Genomic DNA, 25,493 nt, shown 5'->3' with positions numbered 1-25,493 from the left:
TAGCAAACAACCAAATCAAGCAAAAAAATGTGGTCTTCAGGAAAATGAAGTTAATTTAAATATATTATGTCTGTGAACTTTTCTTGACAATCAGCACAAATTAAAAAGTAAGGTATTTCAGATGATCTCAAGCCATCTTAAGGGTTGGGTATCACAACTTAAACAATGGAGCTTTTTCAGATTAGATACGTGGTGTGACAAAAATGATTGAGGCATAATAAGTTTCTATACCTAACCGATCAATTATTAAACTTAAGTTAAAGTACTGAAAATCATGTATTTTTCCTCCAACCTGCAGACCTTTTACAGTCATTAAAACTGAAAGCACTCCAATATATGTAATATCTTTACAAATCCATGCAAAACAAACAATAAAACATCAAACAGCAAAGGATAACATGAAGAGAAATACAATTAGACTTTATTATTAACTAAAAACTATATTAAAGGTTAAGATTAAAGGTGTAGAAGTAATTTGACTTTGAAAAAAGAACTGGAGCCATGTCTGACAGACCATTTATACTGGATAAAATAAATTGCAAACAGCAAATTTCCCCAACTGTTTGCCAGATCAACCCTGGGAGGTGGCCTGAATTGGCTGACATTAGCCATTTAAAATTTTATACAGCTGAATCAGGTAGCGATTTATCAGAGTAGACAGGAAAGTCAATATTAGCTAACAATAGCTTCGTCGAGCCACATTACTATAATTTATTTCACGACTCCGCCGTGCAGACACCTTTGGTTTCCAAGAATGAATGTAGGTTCCTCTAATAACTGAAGGGACTGCTGAGGTTCTCCCTTTTCATTTCGAACATGTTCGATCCAACATGGGTCCTGGCTCTTGTTTGGACAGACAGACTTCACCGAGGAAAACTTTTGGGGGATTTGTGTTTGTTGAGGTTTGCAGTCTCATTTTCTAAGCCAGCTTTAGGAAGTGCTGCGAACCGCTGTTGCTCTAGGTGAGCAAGCAGCCTTGAGGGAAGGTACAATCTTTATAAATATTCTTATATATAGTATCTCAACCTTAAAATTGCTGTTCTATTCACACACACAGTCAGTGGACCATCAGAGTGAATGAATTTGATCATTTTTGCTATGTAGAGGTGTCCAGGCGAATTGAACATCAGGGAATACTGACGTATGACTTCAATGAACCACATATGATTTGATTTGTTTGATGTAAAACAAACAAAAAAAAGGCTGCAGCAGTTTTACAAAAAGCTCGGAAACAGTTTCAGTGGAGGGAAGATTATGGCAGCGGCTTAACCAGTCAAATCAATCCCTGAGTATTTTTGTGCAAGTCGATAGAGGATCTGCGTTTGGCCCATTAGTCATTTTTGGCACTATGCATTGCATTGCAACTGCAATGCACACTCGACCTAATCAGCTTTTGCAACAGAGCAGCATTTACAGGCATGTGAAAAGTCTGTGATCATTTTTGTTGTTTTGTTAGTAATATGCATGCGTTTATACAAATCTTGAAATATTCAACAATGGAATAATCTGCGTCTTGGTAACCCTGAGATGCTTTCTGATCATGCAGAAAGAGACACTCAAAGGCACTTAATACGTCCCCCCTCCGTGACTTCTTATGATTCACAGACACGCCTGGTATTAAAAGTGAAGCAAATGCCACCAGTCGGGACAATTTCCTCTCAACCACACTTGAGGAGAGAGTAAACAAAGTCACAGCTCAGATTCCCAAAATGAACGGGGAGCATAGCAAAGAATGATGAATGAAGCGTATCGTAGTCCACTCTCCTTCACAGAACAGGGACCGATGAGAAGTTAAGCGATCCCTAGATTTGTGGGTGGGATTTAAAAGCTCTGATTTGCAGCCATTCATCTGGCATGTCGAGGGGAATGACTCACACTGAGGGACATCAGATTCCTACGATGAGGTTGATGTGCTGTATCACAACACATGGCACAACATAATGCTATTTGTTCCACACCAGCACACTGTGATGCTGCAAGATGTTCCCCTACTCTTGAGTGCTGTACTGTTGTTAGGACAGATTTTCAATGCATACTTATTATATTGTGGCTTGGGACCCAATTTATACTGCAATATTGCAGGTGGTCGTGAATACAAATTGATCTTAAGGAGGAAAATCTTCTTCCGGTGGGAAATAAACCATTATTTGCTCAGTATAACATGCAAAACACATAATGTGAGACACTTCCTTCTTTTATACTCATTAAAGCGTAGAGAATCCGTTAAAAAGCTGCAGAATAGTAAATCAGACAGATGGGAATTCTTTAGGAGGGTTTCTTTTCATTAACTTTGAGTATTTTTTTCATTGTTTTAAATAAAAACAGTTATTATACTGCCTTGGACATTAATAAAATTTAATCTCCGGCCTGTGTGATGATGTTAAATTATCTACAACCATTTAAATAAGAAGAAAAAAGGAGAAAATACTATTTGTAAATTCTGAAATTTAAGCCACAATCTGCACCTGAACCTGCTTGGTATGATATCTGTCTGATGAGTCTAATTGATGCCACATGACAGAGAAGATGAAGACACCGCCAGAAGTAAAGGCGCTAATTACTGAATATATCTTTTATGGCTGTTTTATATGTTAATATAGGCTCGGACAATTTTTTTGTCGTGACATGAGATCTGAATGCAATGCTGAAGTTTTACTGCTACAGTCACAAACGACATCAAAACGCCCAGAGCCTAATTCAGCTAGGTGGCAGGATTAGTCTGTGAAGGTGACTCTACCTGCACTTACACTTTAAAGTGTGCCAGGTGCTCAGTCAACCTCCGAATCCAAATTGGGGAGCGGTGCGCGGCAGCCGGTTTAAGCTAGCCTCCCCGCTGTATAACTTAGCTGTCACCAGTTCGCCCCAGATAAGGACAGATGACCTTCCTCTAGATTGTTATAATAAATCAACTCCTGGGGCGGTTATTCCTGGCACAGTCAGGCCTTGCAGGTATCAATTGAGATGTAACGCTGCTAGGCATCAGTGCTGGCATTTTCCTTGTTACTGTTTGATATTTCAATCTATGAAGTTTTTTGAAGTCTATTATGGAGAACATGCAACACACACGCATACATTTAGTTACACTTGGACTCTAAAAAGGGTGAGACATGTATAAAAATTGATATTTGTGCACAAACGTACACAAAAATCTAGTCGTGGTATGAAGTAACAATCACTGTCAACAAAGGAACACATGAATTTTAAAATATTGTCAAATGTATTTATGAAAAACCCTAAACTTTGCAGAATTACTTTTATAGTTCAAACCAGAATGTTCTCCCAATTAGAGGGAAAACTGAGCCAAAGTTAACTGTCCCTCTGATAATAGGAGCATTTCAGCATCTCAGCCTGGAAAAAGGCCTCTTGGGGACATTAAACACAGAATCTCTGAATCTCTGAATCTCTGCACCAGCCGACTCATCGCCATGACGCATTTAACCGGATCAGTTTGAGGAGCTGTGCTCGTCTTCGTCTTACTTTCAGCAGGTGATCGGCCTGCAGGGCCAAAGCTGAAGTGGAAGTAGGAGTTTGGCTCCTTGACAGCTTTATTCAATTTGGCAGTTTATGGTGACACAAAAAATTACAGATGAACGTTATCATCCGTTCGCAGCTGCAGAAATCGGCTAAAGAAACCAGAAGGAAACTGTAAAAGCGCATCATAAAAATAAAGTGTCCCTCTTACATTGCAGGTACGGGGAGACACAGCATCTGACAAACTTCCAAAGGACTGTGACCAAATGATGCCATTTAATAACAATATAAAAACTGAATCAGGCACTTAGAGATTCACATTTGCCGGACCAGCAAGTATTTGACAGTAGCACCAATCTCCGAGCCCGTCCTGGCAAGCTGTGCAGCCTTTCATTACCTTGAGTGGCTTATTGGGAAAGACACTAAGCTGCATCACCTCAGCCAAACGGAAAACGACAAATATGCAAAGCAATGTTTTTCCCAAATGCTAAAATATTTCATATGCCATATAAAAACCTGTGATATTCACTCAGTTATTCAAGTAATGTGCACTGATTAGCATTATAGGACATCTGGCATGAGTGCATGATGCATCAGGCAGTAGATTTCCACATAAAACAGGTACACTGATACATATGCAGACATAAAATGTTTCTGTACGGAAAGTGTTAAATGTCTCTTTTGCAAAACTCTAGTGCTCCAATTTTCTCATGGACTAATTTGAATTTTATTTGTCATGACGATGAACAATTGGACAAGTGCTTCACATATGCTGTTGCACTCTCAGTGGAGGTAACACTTAATTATCAGACAAACTGGATTATTGCTCAGGCCTGCCAGCAATAATGACTCGAATTAATGACACATGAAAAGCAATATCCGTTCCCTGGAAGTCCGAGACCTGCAAGGGCAGTCTAAGCTTCATATATTACGAACATCCCGCCATTTGGACGAACACTTTTCCTCCGACATCTGAAGATATGACTCCAACTGTAAATCTACTCAGCTTTCCTCGTTTACATCGATCTGTGTCCGGAGGGTACCAATTACCCCGTCGCTTCCATGTGTCTCATAGAGGTCCTGCACTTTGACCTTTTAGCTGTGCAATAAAACACAACTGGAAAGCACGAGTCCATGAAGGGCAACAGCAGAATGTATCCATTTGATGGCAATACTGTGTTAAACTAAAGGTTAACATTTGAGCTTTTCTCTCTATTGTTACATAGTCAAAATAAGATTTTTCAAAACAGATGGAAGTGTGACAACTGTTCTCTAATGACTATCAGTGTAAACCAGAAGATCAGCTTATTCTCAGGTTCTCATGCAGAAACAGTGTAAAATACACCCCAAGACTAAAAGCTTGAACAACCACTTTCAGCAGCATTAATATAAAGTAATTATTTTCCGTTCCATGGTCAGTCTCTTAAATTAAACAGAGGAATATTAGTCCGGTCTGTTTCTTTTACAAAGCTGATTTCAGTTTCCGGTTTATGTATTTTTAATTTCTGCGTAGCTCCTGCCATTGTGCATGGAGATCTGACTGTTTCTGATCTTCTGCGTTCACACTTGATGTTCCAACAAAGTCTCTGTTCTCAGGTCATTTAGTTTAATCTTTGCTGAATGGTCTGATTCACTTTTAAAGCGTTTTTCCTTGTGTGGGACTTGTTGCTTGACTTCAGTTTGTCATGACGCAGTTCAATCAAAATATGCAAAAGCAAGACCATTAAAAAACAATGATGAAATACATCTCAAAATAAGAAGAAAATAGTAAAAGAAAAAGAAAAGATTATGTAAAAACAATAAAACACAAGATAAGTTAATCAATCATAGGCCTTTATCCCTATGAGGGAGTCAATGTTTCGTACCCGGGTCGGCAGCTGGCTCCACTGTAGAGGAGCTTAAAAGCTAAAAGCTCTGGCTCCTACTCTGGACTTTGACAATATGGGAAGTGTAAATAAATCACCAAATACATCTGTAGGTGTATATGAAACAGGAGCTTCAGGACAGAGCGATGGGGTTTTTCTTCGCAGTACCAGTCAGACCTCTGGCGGCAAAGTTCTTGGATCAAGTGAATCAGAGAATTATTTGGACATTCAGCTGACAATGCAGGATGGACCAAAAACTGCAAAGTCACGAACACACGTCCTGGTCACTGAGTCATTGTCTATTAAATCTCTGAAGGGTTTTGGGCCAAAAATAATGATTTCAGTTTTACTTGAATTGAGAAGTATAAAATGTTTGTATAAAATGATGCCCATGATGAGACACGCTTGTATCTTCACTTCTTCCTTAGTGTCATGAACCTTCATAAATGAATAGACCCGGGCATGTCAGCACCACAATGGAAATGAATGTCGTGTGATTTCTGATGATATCCCCTAAAGGATGCATGTGCAGAGTGAACAACATCGGTGCGAGTTCAGATCCCTGAGGAACACCAAAGTTAACTCCAGGATGTGTAGGGACGTGTCCAAAGCACAACCGCTGATCCCAATTAAGTGTTCAGGTCTGTGTAATAACATCTTGTGGTCAATGGCCCAGAAAGCAGCATTACAGAACCAACCACAAATGCATTATGGGAATGTTTCTTTTCTCACTGCAGGCAACACGATGAGGTACGACCACAATACGGTTTAATTTAATTAACTTGACGGGGTTGCATTTACATCCCGTGTTTAGAAGCCAAAAACATTATGGCCCAGGTACCTGATCACCTGGTTGAAGATTGCAGCACTCAGAATGGAAATCAAAATAAAACTTTATACTCTCTTGTGCTGATGTCAGTCTTTCCTTTGCTATTTCCAGCAGCACATTCATCACCTCCACTCAGGCTGTGAGTCTTTCCAGAACCTCGGTCAGCGCTGCTTAGGGACCACAAATGGTAATAAGCAAGAATCAAGCTCATTTGGGTCTCTTCTGTAATGATTTCTCAGGCCACACGCAGCAACCAAGGCAAAGCCTTCTACCAACTCTTTACCTAAATCTGTGAAATAAGCCTGCAAGAGCGGCATCAAGGTTTGGTAGAAACGCTCCGATGCACCCTGACTTTGTGCATAATACCCAGAAGTCTGGTTGCGCCGGATGCAGAGCTGCTTCAACACCTGAGAGAGAAAAAAAGAAGCCCTGATCTGACTGAATGGCTTTCAGAATGATAAACAGAGGAGTGAACTGAGAGAGAGCATGAACCACAGATCTCACTGTTATTGTGTGCAGAAGATAACAGGTATTCAAGCGTACAACCGTCAACAGATAGCTGGGAAAAGACTTTTACCAAGGTAAAGGAACAACACCATCAATGATTAAATCCTCTCTCAGATGACTAACAGGACACACATAAAGTATAAAGTATAAAATATATAAAGAAATATCTCTATTCATATGAGGCCAGACAAAAGTGTGTCCTTAACCCCAGGATGACCAGGCGCGTCACTTTTAACACTTTCTTCTCATGCAAGCTGGATTGATTTGATTTGAGTTTTTTTTTATTTCGGTCCATTTGGATACAACATAGTACAACATAAAAAAAAGGTCCAATATTTTAAGTGGCACCGAAAAAGTATAGGCTGAAGCCAAGGCTTATTATGCCTACCCTTTTATAAACCTCGACTCAGGAGGTTTTATACAAAACAAAACTAATAATTTGGGTTCAAACATTGAAAAAGAATGGATATATTGGACAAGTAACAAGTAAGCAAAGACAAAAAAACAAAGACGAACACAAAACTAAAAAACATACTATAAATTGCAAGAAGTGATAAATTAAGTGGTTCTTGGCAAGAGACTGTACAGCGCAGAGAGCAGAGGTTAAAGGAGCATGAGGCTCCTTTTAAGAAATGAGACTCTCTAGCGCCACCCTTCACCACGACGGCCGTCTGGGGTACTGCAGCCAACAGTGAAGCCGGCACGGGAGAACGGGGAGAACGTGCATGCAGCGTCATGTGACGTCACATCCGCAGCCCAGTGCGGGAAATTCGGGACCGAATTGCAGCACATTTTGCAGCACACAGCCTGTTCAAGGCAAAGGAGAGATACACTAGAGGAATCATTCTTTTGGGTTTGGAACGCTTCATCTGACATTATTACTAGAAAACTTAAAATGTATACAGATTTTTTTCATAAATCTTGCCACAATCCGGCCTCAAGCTCCTTTAAGAGTAGGGTGTGTAAAAAAGAGAAAAAATTATAATTTTTTAATATATTTTTTTTTAACATACCAACTGGCTTACAGGGCACCTGGTATGATGTGGTGCTGCTTCACCAACTCCTCGGCTAAACGGCCGCGAAGAGCGGTCATGCAAACACTTGCTTCGATTTGCTACTATCATGGTATTATTATAATATTATCATATCAATGTTTTATATTTATTTAATATTTTATTTTTGAACTTATTTTTGAATTTGGTTACAGTAGTGCATAGTTTTAGTTCATTTTCCAAATTATTCCATAGCTGGACCCCCTTTATTGATATACAGTTGCTCTTCGTATTGGTCCGTACACCCATTTTCTTAAAAATACATGACCCCCTAAGTGGATATTTTGACTCCCTAACTTCAAACAGATGGATGACTCGACAGCTTGAAAAACTGGCTCTCCAACAAATGTAGCCCTCTGTGGGCCCCGTCTCCTCACAGTGAAGAAAATATCCAGATGCACTGTCAAGTATTTCACTGTGAGGATGGACTTGCTCAAACAACAGCTTCAGGGATGACTTAGGCTCCTGCTGGTTCTTTTCTCTTCTCATCATTTTCTTCAGTCTTGAATCCTCAGTTTCTGGTTCTCCTGCTGAAGCAGCGGTTTTCCCTAAAATAAAGGACCTGATTTTCTCTTGACTCTCTCTGAGCTTCTTGCATTTGGGTCCTACTCCTGCAGTTTCCTGACTGGCAGCTATCCTGAATGCTTTCTGCTTCTGAGGACTCGTTTCCACTGTGGAATGTTAAACTCCATCTTGTTTGGAAATGGTTTTACAAGCGTTTCCAGTCCTCTCAACAGAGATGTGACATTCCAATTAACCCACTTCATCAAGTTCATTTGAAGTTACTTCTGGCTCAAACTTCTTCTACAACCACCTTACTCCTGGGGTGCACTTAGTTTTATTTCCCCACTGCTTCTGCATTTTAGCTTAGTTTTGGTTGAATACACAATGATATAATGTAATGTGTCAAGTGTTGTTGTCCTGATACGTAAAATGTAAGAAGTGAAAGAGTATGAACTTTCTCATTTCACCTGACTGCATGTCTGTCTCATTCAAACAGAATATCAAAAAAGGTCTGTACTATATTTCGTTATCGGATGCTGGTTTCTTGTTACTTCTGAGCTCAGTATTCAATATGTCTCAGCAACAAGAAAACTGCGAATGCAGATTGTATAATTAATAAAAACTGCAGCGTACGCATAAAACTAATATGAGCCCACAGTTAAAAGGGGGAGGAAATAGGACAAAAAAATTAAAAAGCAAGGAAAAAAGCTGTACACACTGATTTTTTTTTTTTTTTTTTTAAAAGGACAATATTTAAGATCTGCACTTCATTCGTACTTCACCCCTTTGGGGTTAAATGGTCCGCTGGAGCCTATTCCAGTTGTCCTAACCTGAAGGACAGCAGGTCATCCTGGACAGGTATCCATCTGATGAATGATTTTTGGACACGCCAGCCTGCTGCGCTAGTTTAATTTTTAAACTCTTTCTCACAATATAATAATACAATACAATACAATATAACAATATAAATCACCTTTGGGACTTATAAATGCTTATTAGGTTCAATCTATACTCACTCTACACGATATCTGGATATCTGGATCTTTATTGGTTTTATTATTTTTTATTTTTAAAAAACTTTTCATGTCTGTAAGACTGGCTGTTTAGCTGAAAGATTATAAGCCTGTCAGTGACTAATTTTGCGTGAAATGTGTTTCACCGATAAAGACTAATTAATTTAGGCTCTAGCGAAATACATGTACATTAATTACCTAATGAGATCTGGTGGAGACAAGATTCTGTATGAGTAAAATAGTATGACATCAATTGCAGAATCCTAAAAAGAAAGAGGGGGATTTATCCCATGTCAGACAGTTATGGAAAAAAACCTGAACCTGACAAAAATAGTTATTTTACTTTATTATAATTTAAGATCAAAATATGATTTGAGAAAACTTCATCTTAGTCTTGATCAAATTTAAAGACTGACCTCTGAATTTGACCAAACTACCGCATGAAGGAATTTAAAAATCCAGGAAGGTCTAGCTTTTAAAAGGACTATTTTGTAGCACTTTTCAACTAAAATATTCTTGGCACATGCACGATGCTCCTAAAATAAAGGAATAGCAGTGACTCTTAACATTTAATCACAATTCTTGACTGATTGCGATCCAAATCAAAGGAGCCCTCAAGAATGATGATACCGTTGAACTGAGCGATAAATATATCATCCCATCTACAGCAGAAATACTGTGAGATTAGCAAATTGTTGGTTCACCTGACAAAACTTGTCTTCTCTGTGGAAAGATGTTGAGACTCTCAACAGCAGCATCACATTATGAACAAGGCAAAAAATGGACGTTGATTTCTTAATTCAGGAAATATTATAACTGTTTAAGTCATTCCTCAAAAATATAGCTTCATATTTGCTATTGTAGGACAGAGCTGTGAATAATTAAAGATACCTTACATCTCCATAATCAAGTGATCTTTTCTACCAAGGCAGTAATACAGTAGCATGTTTCTGCAGCTCAAAAGGGAAGTACACATGGATTTTTTCTGTTTTCTGATTCTGGTTCTGGTTTTTGGTTTTATAGTTTGCGTATCTGCACTTTGCTTTTGGAAATTGTGGGTTTTCATCTTGAAAAGTTGGCATTCAGTTAGTTTCTCTTTCAATTTTGATTTGAAATTGGGTTTTGCTGATTTTTTTTACTGATGCACCCCAGTGTGGTTTATCCCCTGCTTTCGGTTTACACCTACATTTAGTTGCCTTATTGCTCTGCACCTGTGTTTCAGCAGCTGGTTGTCCCTGCCAGCTCGCAGGCTGCCCCATTATCGTGTCATCTTGTCTGTTTTTCTCGGTTCTGTTTTTTTAGCTACAGTTTGGTTTTCTGTTTTATTTGGACCTTAGGACTGAACATTCTTTTTCCTGCCATGCAGCACCTTTTAATTTGTCAACAATTGTTTATTTTATTCTTCACCTTACTGCTTCCCCCTCTGAGATTCCAACAGCAACCATGACACAGTTTCCTAACTAAAATATGCTTTTTAGTGCTTGAGGAAATACAAATCTTTATTATTGTTACAAGAAAGGATCATTTGTACAAAAAAAAGAATATTATTATAAATTGCAGTGACTTTTGATGCTGTATTTTGAATACCCCTCCCTTGTTTTGTACTGGTTCATAAAAAGTATTGCAACTGTAAGAATTAAGATAATATATTAATAAATGCGTACATTGGAAAGTGGAAAGCATGTGTCCAACATTTATTAACGCAATTTATTTAATCAAGTATCCTCAAAACGTTGTGCTGTAGTTATTTATTCCACTGACAGATGCTCAACCTGCCAAGATTTGAAACTTATTGTAAAATGCTGCAGTGAAACTAAAAAAAACTCACTTTGAATTTAATGGAAATATTTCTATTACCCATTGTTCCCCAATGTCACACTGAATGTTATTCCAGGCTAGCGAGTTAAGTAACGAACGTGTCACAATCAGAAATAGTTCTCGCAGCACTCGGCGGCACAGGCCTCTCAAATCGCCTGAGAGGAAAACAACCTGCTCGATGAGCCAAGTTCATTTTACGGACAAGCTCACTCTCCACAAAGCAACTTTGGAGGACAGCACTTAGAGGTATGTTTCTCCAAAAAGCCCCTGCAGGGTAGCAACCTCCCTGCTCCACTTCTCCCCTGACTGACAGCGCACTCCACCCGGGCCGGACCCGCGCGCTGATCCAGCCTGACACACCTGACCTTTCCTGGGCCGCACGGCCGGCTCGCCGTGCAGCACGCCCGGCTCGGCTGAAAAGGCCACACGAGGCCAAGCAGGTGATGCCATCGCAGCCCTCTACGGGCTTTCCTGACGACCAGCACGAGAGCCGGCGTGTTGCAGGCCTGCAGTCAGTCTGAGAGGACCTCGTCCACATAACAAGAGCATCTGAATTAAGTAGTAGTGTGAGATCAGTATTCACCCTGTGAAACCTCAAGTGTGGTAAACATTCTTACGTAGGTGGACTACTGCGTGTGCACGCCGGTGCTTTTTTCCTTACTTTGACCTTATGGATTTTTTTTTTAATGAAACCATTGCTCCATTGCAAAAAGCGATTATGAAGATGACATTTGCATAATGCTTTTAGTCATCCCACTAAGTAAATGGGCTTTAGGCAAGTAGCTGGTTGGAGAGGGTGTCTAACACAATGTGTCTGCCAACAGTCTTGGTCGGCAGCATTACCTCAGAATAGATGCTGCAGGAGCCCACTAAAGAACAAACGCAGGGAGGACTGTAAGTGCACAACAGATGCTGCAGCTGTGAAATGAAGAGCTGTCGCATCCAGCGAGCACTTCCCTGAGCAAAGGGAAAAAAATTGACACAGTAGAAATAAATAATGTGCTCGTGCAGCTCACTATGACTGTAGTTATAAGAAAGGAAGGGGAAATTCACTGAAGTACAGGAATCTCGTCATGTGGTGAGAGATTTTGGTCATTGATCTGTTTATGTTCTGAGAAATGTACTCGTTTAACCTGTTTTTTGTTTTCTTTTTAATGTACAGCCTGAACCGTAAGACAATTTTAAAAGTCAGTGACACCGAATATCCCACGTGAACTGGGAAAAAAAAGTCTTTTGTACTGCTAATTGCTGATGTCTTTGTATTCCAATTACAATAGAATACAATGGGGACAGTAAATGTCAACTTAAATGGTTCTTCTGTGCTCTTCCTCTGAGAGCACATAAGTAGGAAATTTGAATTGAAATGTTAAGTTAAAAGAGAAAACAGGGGACTCTGTGTAATAAAGGAGTAATGAGCTGCTTTTGTTTAGCAGAAAGGATACCTCAAAGGAACATTTCACAGCAGAAATCAACAGCAAGGGGTGCCAGAATCTATGGAGTGTGTTCTGCTTTTTCTGACACATTTTAGGTTATATTAAGGAGCTATATTGAGATCTTCACAGAGAAATCTGCTTTTGAACAGACTCATTTCTGATGGGAAAGTGTCATTGGGTAAAAGTTCAATACAGGTGTATTGTGAGGTTAGTCAACTGGAACAGGTACACAGTAGCAAGTTCAAGAAAAAGGACAGCTGTGAAGAAAAAATGTATACACAGGCAACTTATACAACAAAGTAAAGCCTGATAAGAGGTTTTTAAAGTGGTAGACTATATTACCTTCACTTTCACACAGGGGCGTCAATTGGGTATGGCAAGGTATGGCAGCCGCCACACCTCGGCTTCAAGGGAAAATGTAAATGTTTGTTTTTTAAATACATTTATGGAATTACTCTGTCTATTTGTATTGATTATTCTATTACTTAATACATATAGAATAACTACAAATGCAAATCAGAACAACATGATTGATTTCACTAGTTATTATACACTGCAAAAACTGAAAATCTTAACAAGAATATTTGTCTCATTTCTAGTTAAAATGTCTAATTTTTAGTCAAAAAAAAATCTCATATCATTTAAGACAAGACTCAAAAACAACCATTCTCACCTGTTTCAAGTAGATTTTCACTTAAAATAAGAGGAAAAATCTGCCAGTGGAACAAGATTTTTTTGCTTGTAATGAGAAGATGAATTTTGTCCCACTGGCAGATTTTTCTACTTATTTCAAGTGAAAATTTACTTGAAACAGGTGAAAATGGTCAAATTAGTTATTTTTTTCTGGTGATGACTCTTGTTTTAAGTGTAATGAGATTTTTTGACTAAAAATGAGACATTTTAACTAGAAATAAGACAAATATTCCTGGTAAGATTTTGAGTTTTTGCAGTGAGCGAGACTGCATTTGAAAAAGTTCCAATTTTCTTAACCACACAGATAAGCTACATAGCAGACTTCTGTGATGAATATTTGCTGGACGTGTTGATTGATACTGTAGTTAAGTTCTGTGACTCGTAACCTTGCCATACCTTAGCTTTCACATGCTTAGGCATAGCCTATGTCCCAACCCTTGTGTCTACCCAATCAGATATGGGAGAGCTCAATGTGCTTTGTTTTTGTTTTAAATTAGGCTACTGCAGAAAATGTCCAATCTTTGTCTGCACTCTGACCCCCCCCCCCCCCCCCCCCCACCCCCCCATTTCCCCATCTCATATTCCCATCACACGAACTCTTCTATTATGCACAACCTGATAAATGCAAAATGACCTTTTCTGCAAGTGAGGAATCTCAGTGGTTTTATTGCCAAAAAAAGCATCATAGCCTACATGTTTCCGCAGTTAAACTGGTCTGGGGGGGACCACCGAGACGCAAACGGAGACTGGTTTATTTACCTTTTACTCCTCTGCGCCTCCTTCTTGTCCATGATGACCGGGACGCAGTTGGTGAGCTCGGTCCAGTCTGCGTGCAGCCCGCAGCTCCAGCCGGTGGAGAACCGGGAGAAGAGCCACGACTCGTCTTTCCCCGGCCGGTGGCAGGTGCACTTCTTCTGCCCCGGCTTGCAGTCGCACGGCTGCTCCAGCCTAATATTCCTCACCAGGTGCCTGCCGAAAGTGGTGCCCCCGGTTTTCTGGATGTGCAAAAACACGATCACGTCGTCCTCCTTGATGTTGAACTCCACGTGTCTGTTCAGGTCCCTTTCGGAGAAGTTGAATTTGGACGGCACTTTGGGGGGACTCTCATCCTCCAGCAGGTCTTGATCTCTGTAGAAATCATCGCTGTCCTGATACGGGCTGGAAAGCAGGCTCACGCCTCTGAATTTCTCCTCTGTCTTAAAGTGGCATGAATTGCTGCCTGCGGGACATATGTACTGGTAACCTATCATGACAAAAAGCACTGCCAGGATAGGAACCAAAATGAGCTTGCTGGATCTATCATCCATTATCTCAAAGATGAGGTCTTCATTCCATTACTATGAACTGTAAATATCACCAAGGGGGCTCTTCAGGATCAATATCCCTCCATTGCCTCAGTCAGACGGATTAAAGGTGCCTTTTATTCAAGTGCCACATGTTGATCACCGGCCAAAGACAGATGGACAAAAAAAAAAAAAAAAGTCCATCCTTAGGTTTGAAAAATGATGCACTCCGTCTGCACCTTCTTGTCTGAATTCAAGAGGCATTTAAATCTCTGGTTCTCCAACTTCTGAAGCCGGTGTGGAGCAGCATCCGTGCCGACGACTCCCATGCTCCAAGTTAAAAATGATTTTTTTTTTTTTTTTGTTCCACTTTCACTCCCTCTTTAATTCAGGTGCTGATCCCATGCAGTCCAAATCTCACTGGTGGATTTTGTTAACACACTTTCATCAGGAGATGGGGTGGAGGACTGGATCCTCCGGCAGCATCCTTTCTCTGGCTCACACAGTCTGACTGGCTGCGCTGAAGCGGCGCTCTGAAGCCTTAAATCGACGCAGAGCCTACGGCGTAGGTTTACGCGGTGACGCGCGCCGTACGCCGTAGTCTCTGCGTTGGTGTAACGCGGAACCATAAATCAGGTTGAGGAGGATGCTGCTGCATCCCAGCCGAGCCGACACATGCACGCTGTGCCCTCGTGGTGGTGGATGGGCTGGGAGAGCTCTGCATCCTCATCATGTCATCTTGTTAAACAGAGAGCCAAGCTATAGACCCACTAAACGCAGACAACAAAGAGATTTCAGATACATTTAAATACTGTCACCTTTGTAACTTCCCGAATCTCAATCAAGCTTTGATGATTGAAGAGAATGCAAATCCCCCTGCTTACAAGTTACTGTCAGTGTAAGGGTATATATGATTTGTTTTATTGTGTTTTTATTGCTGTTCACCACTAGACAGTAACCACTGTTTTCAGATAAGTGTATAATATATATATATATATATATATATATATATATATATATATATATATATATATATATATATATATATATATATTATATATATATATATATATATATATATATATATATATATATATATATATATATATATATATATATATATGTATATATATGTATATATAAGTATAATGTTCCTCTTCAAAGTGAAAGAAAATAAAACGAGAAGTTGTCATTACATCAGTTCCCATCTAAAAAAAATTCAAGATAAAAATCCGATTTTGCAGTAATGAGTAAGTTATTAAATAAAAATGTTACTGGATCCCAGTGGAATTACCCAAATCTTTCTTTCTAACACACACATTCAGACATCAAGGAGACTAGCCTACTTTGGGAATCTTTGTCATAAACAATTAGAACAACTAGTTTTTCCAATGAAAAAATAGTCTAAACCCTTTCCTAAATATCCGAAATCCCACTCACGGTAGCAATGTTACGTGATCACCCTTTAATAACAAAATGTAATATTTTATACTCCATATATTCAGCTTATCTGGAAGTAAAGTTCCCCTCGAGACAAGAATTTCCCCTTTGCAGAGCTCTGATCTGCAACATTTTATATTTTATCTCTACATTCTTTTAAATAATAAAAGGTTTCTTTATTTTTTTTTAATGATTGCTTCAGTTTAATTGTTCCACTTATAACAATTATAACATCGGATGATGATGACACGTATTTGTTATTATTATTACTTATCATTGAAACTACTACAACTACTACAACTACTACTACTACTACTACTACTACAACTACTACAACTACTACTACTACTACTACTACTACTACTACTACTACTACCAATACTACTACTACTACTAGTAGTACTACTATAATAATACTAATAATAATATATATTTGTAGTAGACGTAGTAATAGCATTGATGAGTTAGTTAAATTGACTACCATCCACACACACTGATTATTGTAGTAATTAATTTAGCAGGAAATATTGGGATACACAATATTTGCATTGACACAAATTCGTCGTTACACCCCACCGTAGCTACAGCATGTCACTGTGTTACATTGAAAAATGTTTACATGTTTGGAAATGACCCCCGGTGTATTTAGCTGCCTACCAAAGTGCCAGAAACATTCCCACGTTATCATTAATTTTTATTCATCGTACACAAGTTATCACCACGTATGTTCTTGTGAGAGATTTCAAAACGATTGACTGAACATATTTATATTTTGTTCTTTATATTTCATGGTACAGTTGTCTCAGACGAGAATAACGGCCCGCGGGAGGCAGCTCTAAACGAGCCGTGTTGCTACAGAGCTGCTCAAAATACCCAAGTGAAGCCCTTTGCTCTCTATGGAAGCGGTTTGCATCAGTGCGGAGTTAAAGCTACAATATTGGTAACAATATGTGTTATGTGCATCGTTATGGGTTTTAAGCAAACCGCGTTTATAGTTTTTGTTTGTCATATCACTGGTTTTCTTCACAAGAAAATCCTTACTCCTCAGCAGCTAAGTTTACTTTAGTACATTTGTCATCTCAGTAGTACAACCTTATTTTATTAAATGTCCAGCTTGCTTAAAAACAAACAGCTCTCGTACAGTTATTATTTTCCGCGGGGTTTTAGACGTACGTGTGCATGGGTTTGAGTGTTTGAGATAATTACTGGGTGAAGGCTGATTTATGGTTCCGCGTTACACCAACGCAGAGCCTACGGTGTGCGTCGCCGCGTACCCTACGCCGTAGGCTACGCCGTACCCTACGCCGTAGGGCTCTGCGTCGATTTAACGGGGAACCATAATTCAGGCTTTGAAGTCACTACGTGGCATTAAGGAGCTGGCTGCCTGACTGCTGCTTTGCTCTTATAACCCACAGGTTCATGTTACAGTGAAGACAATGAAGAAGGTCACAGTGCTGCCACTGCTGCTGCTTCTGAACATACATCACGTTATATCAGCCAGCAAAGGCGTCACTGCGAGTCTTAAAGCCAAGTGGAGCATGACTCCTTTCCTCCTGGAGACAAGGTACAGTGCTCTTCCCTGAGATTGCATGTCTGACACTGTGAGCTACACAGAAACAGGGCTGAAGTACACGATCCAAAGACCATCCAGTTATTTTCATCACTGGGGTTATTCAGATTTACAACTTTCCTAAGATCAGTCCAAATCCCGAAGATATTCTACAGCCCATCAATCCATTATCTAGACCCCCAGTTGTTCCTGCCTCGGTCACAGGTGTCTGCTGATTCCTATCCCAGCAGGCAAAAGGGAGGGGGTACAATTGGGTATGAAGGTACGGCAGCCGCCACACCTTGGCTTCAAGGGAAAATGTAAATGTTTGTTTTTTAAATACGTTTATGGAATTACACTGTGTGTATTTGTATTGATTATTCTATTACTTAATACATATAGAATAACTACAAATGCAAATCAGAACAACATGATCGATTTCACTAGTTATTATACACTGCAAAAACTCAAAGTCTTATTTCTAGTTAAAATGTCTCATTTTTAGTAAAAAAAAATCTCATTACATTTAAGACAAGACTCAAAAACAACCATTTTCACCTATTTCAAGTAGATTTTCACTTAAAATAAGTGGAAAAATCTGCCAGTCGAACAACATTTTTTTGCTTGTAATGAGAAGATAAATCTTGTCTCACTGGCAGATGTTTCTACTTATTTCAAGTGAAAATTTACTTAAATCAGGTGAAAATGGTCAAATAACAAGTTATTTTTCTGGTGATGACTCTTGTTTTAAGTGTAATGAGATTTTTTGACTAAAAATGAGACATTTTAACTAGAAATAAGACAAATATTCCTGGTAAGATTTTGAGTTTTTGCAGTGAGCGAGACTGCATTTGAAAAAGTTCCAATTTTCTTGACCACACAGATAAGCTACATATCAGACTTCTGTGATGAGTATTTGCTGGACGTGTTGATTGATACTCTAGTTAAGTTCTGTGACTCGTAACCTTGCCATACCTTAGCTTCGACTGAATTGACGCCACTGAGGGGGTACATCCTAGACAGTAGTCCTTACAAACACCAGGAAACTGGACCATATTACACCGGTCATGAAATCACTACACTGGCTTCCAGTGAGTCAAAGGATAGAGTTTAAAATCTTACTGCTGGTCTATAAAGACCTGAATGGTCTTGGACCAAAATACATGCTGGATCTGTTAGTTCCTATGAAGCTCCCAGACCCCTGAGGTTCATCTGGATCTGGTTTGTTGTGGTTCCCAAGAACTAGAACCAAGCAAGGTGAGGCAGCGTTCAGTTATTCTGCTCCTCACCGGTGGAACAAACTTCCTGTAGACCTGAGGTCTGCTCCAACTGTCAGCTCCTTTAAATCAGGCCTAAAAACATTACTGTTTACTGAAGCATACTCTTAAATTAAATACTTACCTGCTGTACTTTACTGCCCTTACTTTTTAACAACTTGTGGTTTTTATTATTTTACCTCTTTTCTTATCATTTTATTTCATTTCATATGTTATTTACTGTTTAATTGTGTCTTGCTGCTTTTAATGTTGATGTAAAGCACCTTGTGTTGAATTGTGCTACACAAATAAACTTGCCTTGCCTTACCTAGGACTGCAACTAACGATTATAGTGTATTAATCAATAATTGAAATGATTCATTGACAAGTTGGATTGTGAATTGTGCAATAACTAAGATTGTTTAAGGCATGTGGCAACTGGCAAGAAAACTCAAACCAAAGTGCTGTTTTAAGATGCTTCATCGATACAGAGCAGGCCAATTACAACATCCTGCTTATGCCAAAGGAGAACGTATAAAAAAAATCACGATTGGATTGATAAGTGAAAGATGGACAGAGGACTGGGGTGAAAAAGGCAATCAGATTACGGAAATGACATGCCATGTGAGCATAATTTTGCAGAAGCTAAAACATTTCTGTCAATGCAGAGCAAACGTGAGGTTTGTTGTGAGGGAAACACTCTTGACAGGAAGGCAAGTGTGTTTGAAAAGAGTGTGCATTGCGGAGATGTTTTGCATTTTTTACTTGCAAATGTTTTGTTTTTTTTTCTTTGGCTATTTTCCTTGAAAGCACAATGACTTTAAAAGCTTCACTTTTGGATTTTGGATCAGAGCATAAAATTGACAATACATTACTGGAAGTACATTTATTTCTTTTTTCACACAACAACCTTGTTCACTTGATGTAAATCGTACAGGATACTTGCATGAAAACCATTCTACTTGATGCGCATAATTCTTTAGCTTTTTGTATATATTGATCGTAGTACCAGTACCGGGTTTATGTGTGACTGAAAATGTGTTAAAATATTAATTAAAAGAAACCTTCTGTCCAAAATTGGGTTATTTATTTGATTATTGTGTAATATATAAACTTTGCTTTTCATTATTATTATTATTATTATTATTATTATTCATATTACAAATAAATAAAGGGTGGACAAAGTGCTGTTACACAAGCCCCTTTCACACAGAGATTCCGCAATATTGGTGTAAAGAAGTCCTGCCAATACGCCGCCTTTGTTGGTTCACACAGAACCATACAACGCCGGCATAACGCCGCTCCCGTCTGTAAATTCACACAGCATGCCGGCGTTCCGCTATCAGAGGCGTGACGACAGCGTCAGCGTCTAGTGGCATGCCGGCATGCCGGCTGTGTCATTCACACAGACCCCGTTTCGTCTCTGTGACGGCTCTGTGACTACCTCCGCTGCCGGCTTATTGGTGGGGCCACTTGGCCCCCCCATTCCGCCTCCGTGACTTTCACACAGAACAGCGAGGCGGCTTAAAGGCGCAACGTTCCCGCCTCGAACTGGCTGTGTGAAAGGGGCTACAGACACACACGTACACACGTACATACATATATATATATATATGTATGTATATATATATATATATATATATATATATATATATGCCATTATGGCCATCCTGTTGTCACCATAACTCCGAGACCATTCCAGATATGTAGAAAATTAAAAAACTACTGGGAGTGAAAGAGGACATGGGGTTAGCTAGTGTGAGAGAAGAGGATGCAGAGGATATGGTTCAATGGAGGCAGATAATTCACTATTGCAAGCCCTGAAGGGAACAGCTGAAATAGAGTTTTGCGTGTATATACAAGCGTTATCATCCCCCAGGACTTTTGAAGTACAGCCGGTGTTTAACACGCATATTTACTCCATGGTCCTACATTTGTGACGTTAGCTTTTCACTACCATTACCCCTAAATGACTGGTGCAAATCAAAAATGGTAAATGGTTTCAGAATGTAGACGAGAGCTTTCTGATGTTGTAACATAGAATACAGCAGACATTACAGTAAATTTACATTGAGCGACCAGCAGCTTTGAGAGTGAGAGCGCCTGAGGGAAACGGACAGTGGACATTATGGAGAGTTTGATCGAGTCATAGAGAGCAATTTCTGAGATATTTGGGCCTTAGCCTCAGAAGAAAACACAGCAAGCATGTTTTTGGTTGCGTGATTAGAAACTTCCCCTGCTCCCTGTGTTGCTCATGGTGGATTATTTGCTGCAGCCCTGATGGACAGATCGCCAGCAGCGCATTGTAAAGTCACATACTGATACTCCCAACTGATACACACAGCCCCAAGTCCCCGGACTACCACTGACATCACTGCTGTCTTCACTCTCCGCATTTTCTCCATTTCTTACCTCAACCCTTGGTACTCCTCAGTTTTTCTCCTGTTCCTTCTTCTTGATACTGCTGTTGCTTTGGATTTCTGTGTCAGTCACTACTGCTTTTTTCTGGAGTTTATCAACCACTATGATGGTTAGCCATCACCCATCACCAGTTGATCGGCCTGGATCTGGAAGTCCCACCGGACCGTTGCTTTTTTATAGGGCTGGGGATCGATTCAAATATCAAGAATCGATTCGATTCCGATTCTTAAGATTCAGAATCGATTATTACGCTTTGATTCGATCCAATTCGATCCGATATTGATTTGGGTTACTGTTAATAAAACTGTTTTTTCAGCTGTTGCATGAATTATATGACTGTTTAGTTATGCAACATATTAATACTAGTATTATATTGAGATTCAACAGCAAGTATTGGCAGCTAATGATGCTGTAAGGACCAATCACCTCCCAGAATGCTGATAGAACTGCTTTCAGAAACATCGTGTGGCAGAATTACCAAACAGATACAGGGCAGCAAACAGAGGACGAAAGAAATCGCTTTTATTTTTTCCCCATTTATGATAATTTGGTTTTTAACATTTATGCAAATGTAACCCCAAGACAGTATATAAATCAAAGAAATATAGACAATGTATGCAATTATAACTGAAAACTTTAATGTTTTCATACCTTTAAACATATTTAAAGGCAAAAACATGGCACCAGTTATTCTCGTGTCCAACAAAATATTCCTTTTTTGGGCATAAACAAAAAAGTACCAAAAGTTGTAATGTAATGATGAAAAAAAACAACAAAAATTTTTGGAGAATCGATTTAAAATCGGAGAATCGATCTTTTCAACACAGGCCTACTTTTTTATTATCCACCACACCCTGAGGCAGCTTCTCACCTTGACTATAGGGGTTCTAATCCATAATAGTGCAGGTGATTGTATACTAATCACACTAGCTGGTTGTAGTGTTCCATTTATTTTAAAATGTTTTTATCTACCATCATCTTACATCCCAGGATTATGTGCTGGATTGTCTATGGGCCATCTTTACACCTCCTGCAGCTGGGGTCTTGTCTCCCGGCCTCTATCACTCTTGTCCTGACGGTCTGTTGCTGTGATTAATACTTCCACGCGGTCCTTCAGACCAGATGTTTGCAGGCACTGGCAGGACTTCTCAATGTCAGACTCGTCTTGGTTTATAAGGTGTACCAGGAATACGTGATGCCTGTGGGCATACAAGTTTATGTCACAATGTTAGTTGGTTTTCGTCGGCTAACTTGACGTGTGTTTTTTGGATTGTGGGAGGAAGCTGGAGTACCAAGTGAAAATCAAGACAGGCACAGGAAAAAAACAAGCAAAACCCACACAGAAAGTGGATTTTTCTTCTCACCATGCCTAAAAAAATGATTTTAATTACAAATACATTATGACCAAGGTTGCTGGTTATCTGGTATTAGTCATTTATGAAACGCAGAAATGTTGTTAAAATAACATTTTAAATCTCTTTTGCAAGAATGCACAAACAATAATATACTTAATTTTCTTCTGTGTAGTGAATTTATTGGAGAAGATGGGGACGAGAAATTCTGGCAGTTTGTCGACACTGTGAAAGAACTCACTGTTTACAAGCATGGAGGTCTGTATTTTTTATTTTGATATTAACCAAGACATTCTCCAGATAGATTTGACATCGATATATCCGATTTGTCTGATTTTAATAGTTTATTGTGACCTGTAAAGGCCTCATCATTATCTATGTTGATTTTCCAGAGTCCGTCCGCTCGTATTATAATCTGATCATTAAGAAGGCGGGCCAGTTCCTCACAGATCTTCAAGTTAATATCCTCAGATATGCCCTGGCCCTTCGGTCCTACTCACCAGCTGTTCATGCATCTCAGCAGGTATGTCGTCATTTAAAAAGCAGAAATTCGAGTATGATAAAACCTTTCTTCATGGTAGACTGAATGCAAGAAAGTGAGGATTGTTTCTTTGTGCAAATGCAAATGTTATCGTTTGTTGTTTAAGTTTAACATCTGCTCTCCTTACACTTGTTCCTCAGTCACTGTTACCTTTGCACAGTTTAAAAATCACAGTAATTCACAAAAAACTATTCTGTAGTTCTGTGTCTTAATGCTTTTACCATGCAGGACCATGTAAACTGGAGTTCAGAATTTTATTGATCAAAATTAATGATGTTTTTTTTTACGTGCATTTATTTCCATCTTTACTGTGTAAACCACACATGCATATTTATTTAAGGATTCAATGTTTCGTGTTTCGTTTCACAGATGTGAATGTTAAATAAATGTCAAATCATCCATTGTCCAAAGACTAGACACATTAAAATCAAATGGATCTATGTATTCATTGATGTCATTCTGACATTTCAATGTAACTCTTCAAATGTTTTTAAAATAGAAACCCGATACATACTTCATACTACTGCTGACTGTTTTAAGATGCTTCATCGATACGGAGCAGGCCAATTACAACATCCTGCTTATGCCAAAGGAGAACGTATAAAAAAAATCACGATTGGATTGATAAGTAAAAGATGGACAGAGGACTGGGGTGAAAAAGGCAATCAGATTACGGAAATGACATGCTATATGAGAATAATTTTGCAGAAGCTAAAGCATTTCTGTCAATGCAGAGCAAACGTGAGGTTTGTTGTGAGGGAAACGCTCTTGACAGGAAGGCAAGTGTGTTTGAAAAGAGTGTGCATTGCAGAGATGTTTTGCATTTTTTACTTGCAAATGTTTTTTTTTTTTTTTTTTCTTTGGCTATTTTCCTTGAAAGCACAATGACTTTAAAAGCTTCACTTTTGGATTTTGCATTTTATCAGAGCATACAATTGACAATACATTACTGGAAGTAGATTTATTTCTTTTTTCACACAACAACCTTGTTCACTTGATGTAAATCGTACAGGATACTTGACTTTACTGAAAAATAAATGCATGAATACCATTCTACTTGATGCGCATAATTCTTTAGCTTTTTGTATATATTGATCGCAGTACCAGTACCGGGTTTATGTGTGACTGAAAATGTGTTAAAATATTAATTAAAAGAAACAACAACAACTGCACGATTCATTGAAAGCAGATGTCAGACTGCAGTTCAAGTCTGTTGCTTTTTCAAAATAAATGAATCAATTAAAATGTATGTGAAGATGTAATGGGGAATAATGAAGAACTTAATTATAGTAATTATAGATTAGCCATGGTTTCATTTTTGTGATCACAGATGTTTTAATAGCGGTGAGTGTGAATAAAAACACTAGACCACACATCAGTTCTATGTCGTAGTCATTCCTCTGTTCCGCTTTCACAGATCGCTGATGATGAGCCTCCGCCCGAGGCTTGCCCTGCCTTTGTCTCCATCCATGGTCAACATAGTTGCAGCACCAAGGACATGAAGAAGCTCCTTAAGGCAGCTTCAGGCAGGTAACATGAGTTGTTGTTTTTTTTTCCCACCCTTTTTGTCAATAAATGGCATCCATGAGAGCAGAACAAAGTAAAAATGGATGAAACTTTACAATCCTTTTGCAGATTCTGAAATCCATTTAACAACATGATTAAATGTTTGCAGGCCAAAACCATACTTATACAAGCACGACCACAGATATCCAGGGCTCAACCAAACAGATGTGCCAGTTGTGATCCTCTATGCTGAGATTGGGACCAAGAAGTTCACATCTTTTCATAAGACGCTGTCAGAGAAGGCTGAAGCAGGCAAACTAATATATGTCCTGCGGCATTTTGTTGCGGTGAGTCCTTGTGCTTCAACATCCATTTCTTTGTTTTATTGACTTCAGTGAATAATGTATTTTGCTGCATGTCTCTGTGAATAACATCTAAATCAAATATGTTTTTATATCATTGTTTTCTACACAGAAGTGCTCTGCCGAGTTATAAAGGATAAATCTGTGATGTTATTTCTTTTGTGAGCAAATCTCATAACAAAAGAAGAAGAAAAAATCACAAACTGGTTTTAAAACAACACCCTACTAGTATTTATAGTGAGCCGTAACATTAAAACCACATGACAGGTAAAGCGGCACTGCTCAGTTTTGTACATTGTAATATTCTGTTGGGAAAACCCAGATCATAGCATCCACACAGATCTTACTTTTGAACGTGCCACCCACAATCACACCCCCCACATGGCCACAGCAGTCTACTAGGAGCAACCTCCCTGAGCAGGACACCAGTGGACCCTGTAAACACGGTTTAGAGACAATTCAACAAACATAAGAACACATCTGAGATGGTTTCTCAGCCTCAGAAGCTCCCAGATCCCTGAACTGAATGGCATTTGTAGAAAACAAACCCAATCCCAAGATAATAAGAGTCCACAATCTATAGGATCCAGATGGTCTT

The 25,493-nt window shown here is 39.1% G+C and overlaps 2 protein-coding genes across 5 annotated transcripts in view; one reads left to right on the top strand and one right to left on the bottom strand.

The window, feature by feature from the left end:
• Positions 1–14,554, bottom strand: part of hs6st3b (heparan sulfate 6-O-sulfotransferase 3b) — a 98,153-nt gene extending 83,599 nt beyond the window's left edge. The window contains exon 1 of the mRNA XM_061724451.1: positions 13,945–14,554. Coding sequence (XP_061580435.1) covers positions 13,945–14,492 — 548 coding nt within the window. The 5' untranslated portion in view covers positions 14,493–14,554. The remainder of the gene's footprint in view (positions 1–13,944) is intronic.
• Positions 14,555–16,769: 2,215 nt separating this feature from the next.
• Positions 16,770–25,493, top strand: part of uggt2 (UDP-glucose glycoprotein glucosyltransferase 2) — a 45,776-nt gene continuing 37,052 nt past the window's right edge. For all 4 annotated transcript variants that reach the window (XR_009782791.1, XM_061723438.1, XM_061723437.1 and 1 more), the window contains exons 1-6: positions 16,770–16,848; positions 17,324–17,472; positions 22,662–22,744; positions 22,879–23,009; positions 24,445–24,557; positions 24,703–24,880. Coding sequence is in view for 3 of the 4 variants with exons in the window: in XM_061723438.1 (XP_061579422.1) it covers positions 17,345–17,472; positions 22,662–22,744; positions 22,879–23,009; positions 24,445–24,557; positions 24,703–24,880 (633 nt within the window). In the remaining variant the exon portion in view is untranslated. The remainder of the gene's footprint in view (positions 16,849–17,323; positions 17,473–22,661; positions 22,745–22,878; positions 23,010–24,444; positions 24,558–24,702; positions 24,881–25,493) is intronic.

This window comes from Cololabis saira, chromosome 6, assembly GCF_033807715.1.
Source record: "Cololabis saira isolate AMF1-May2022 chromosome 6, fColSai1.1, whole genome shotgun sequence".
NCBI lineage: Eukaryota > Metazoa > Chordata > Actinopteri > Beloniformes > Belonidae > Cololabis > Cololabis saira.
This window is presented reverse-complemented; position numbering and strand designations above follow the sequence as displayed.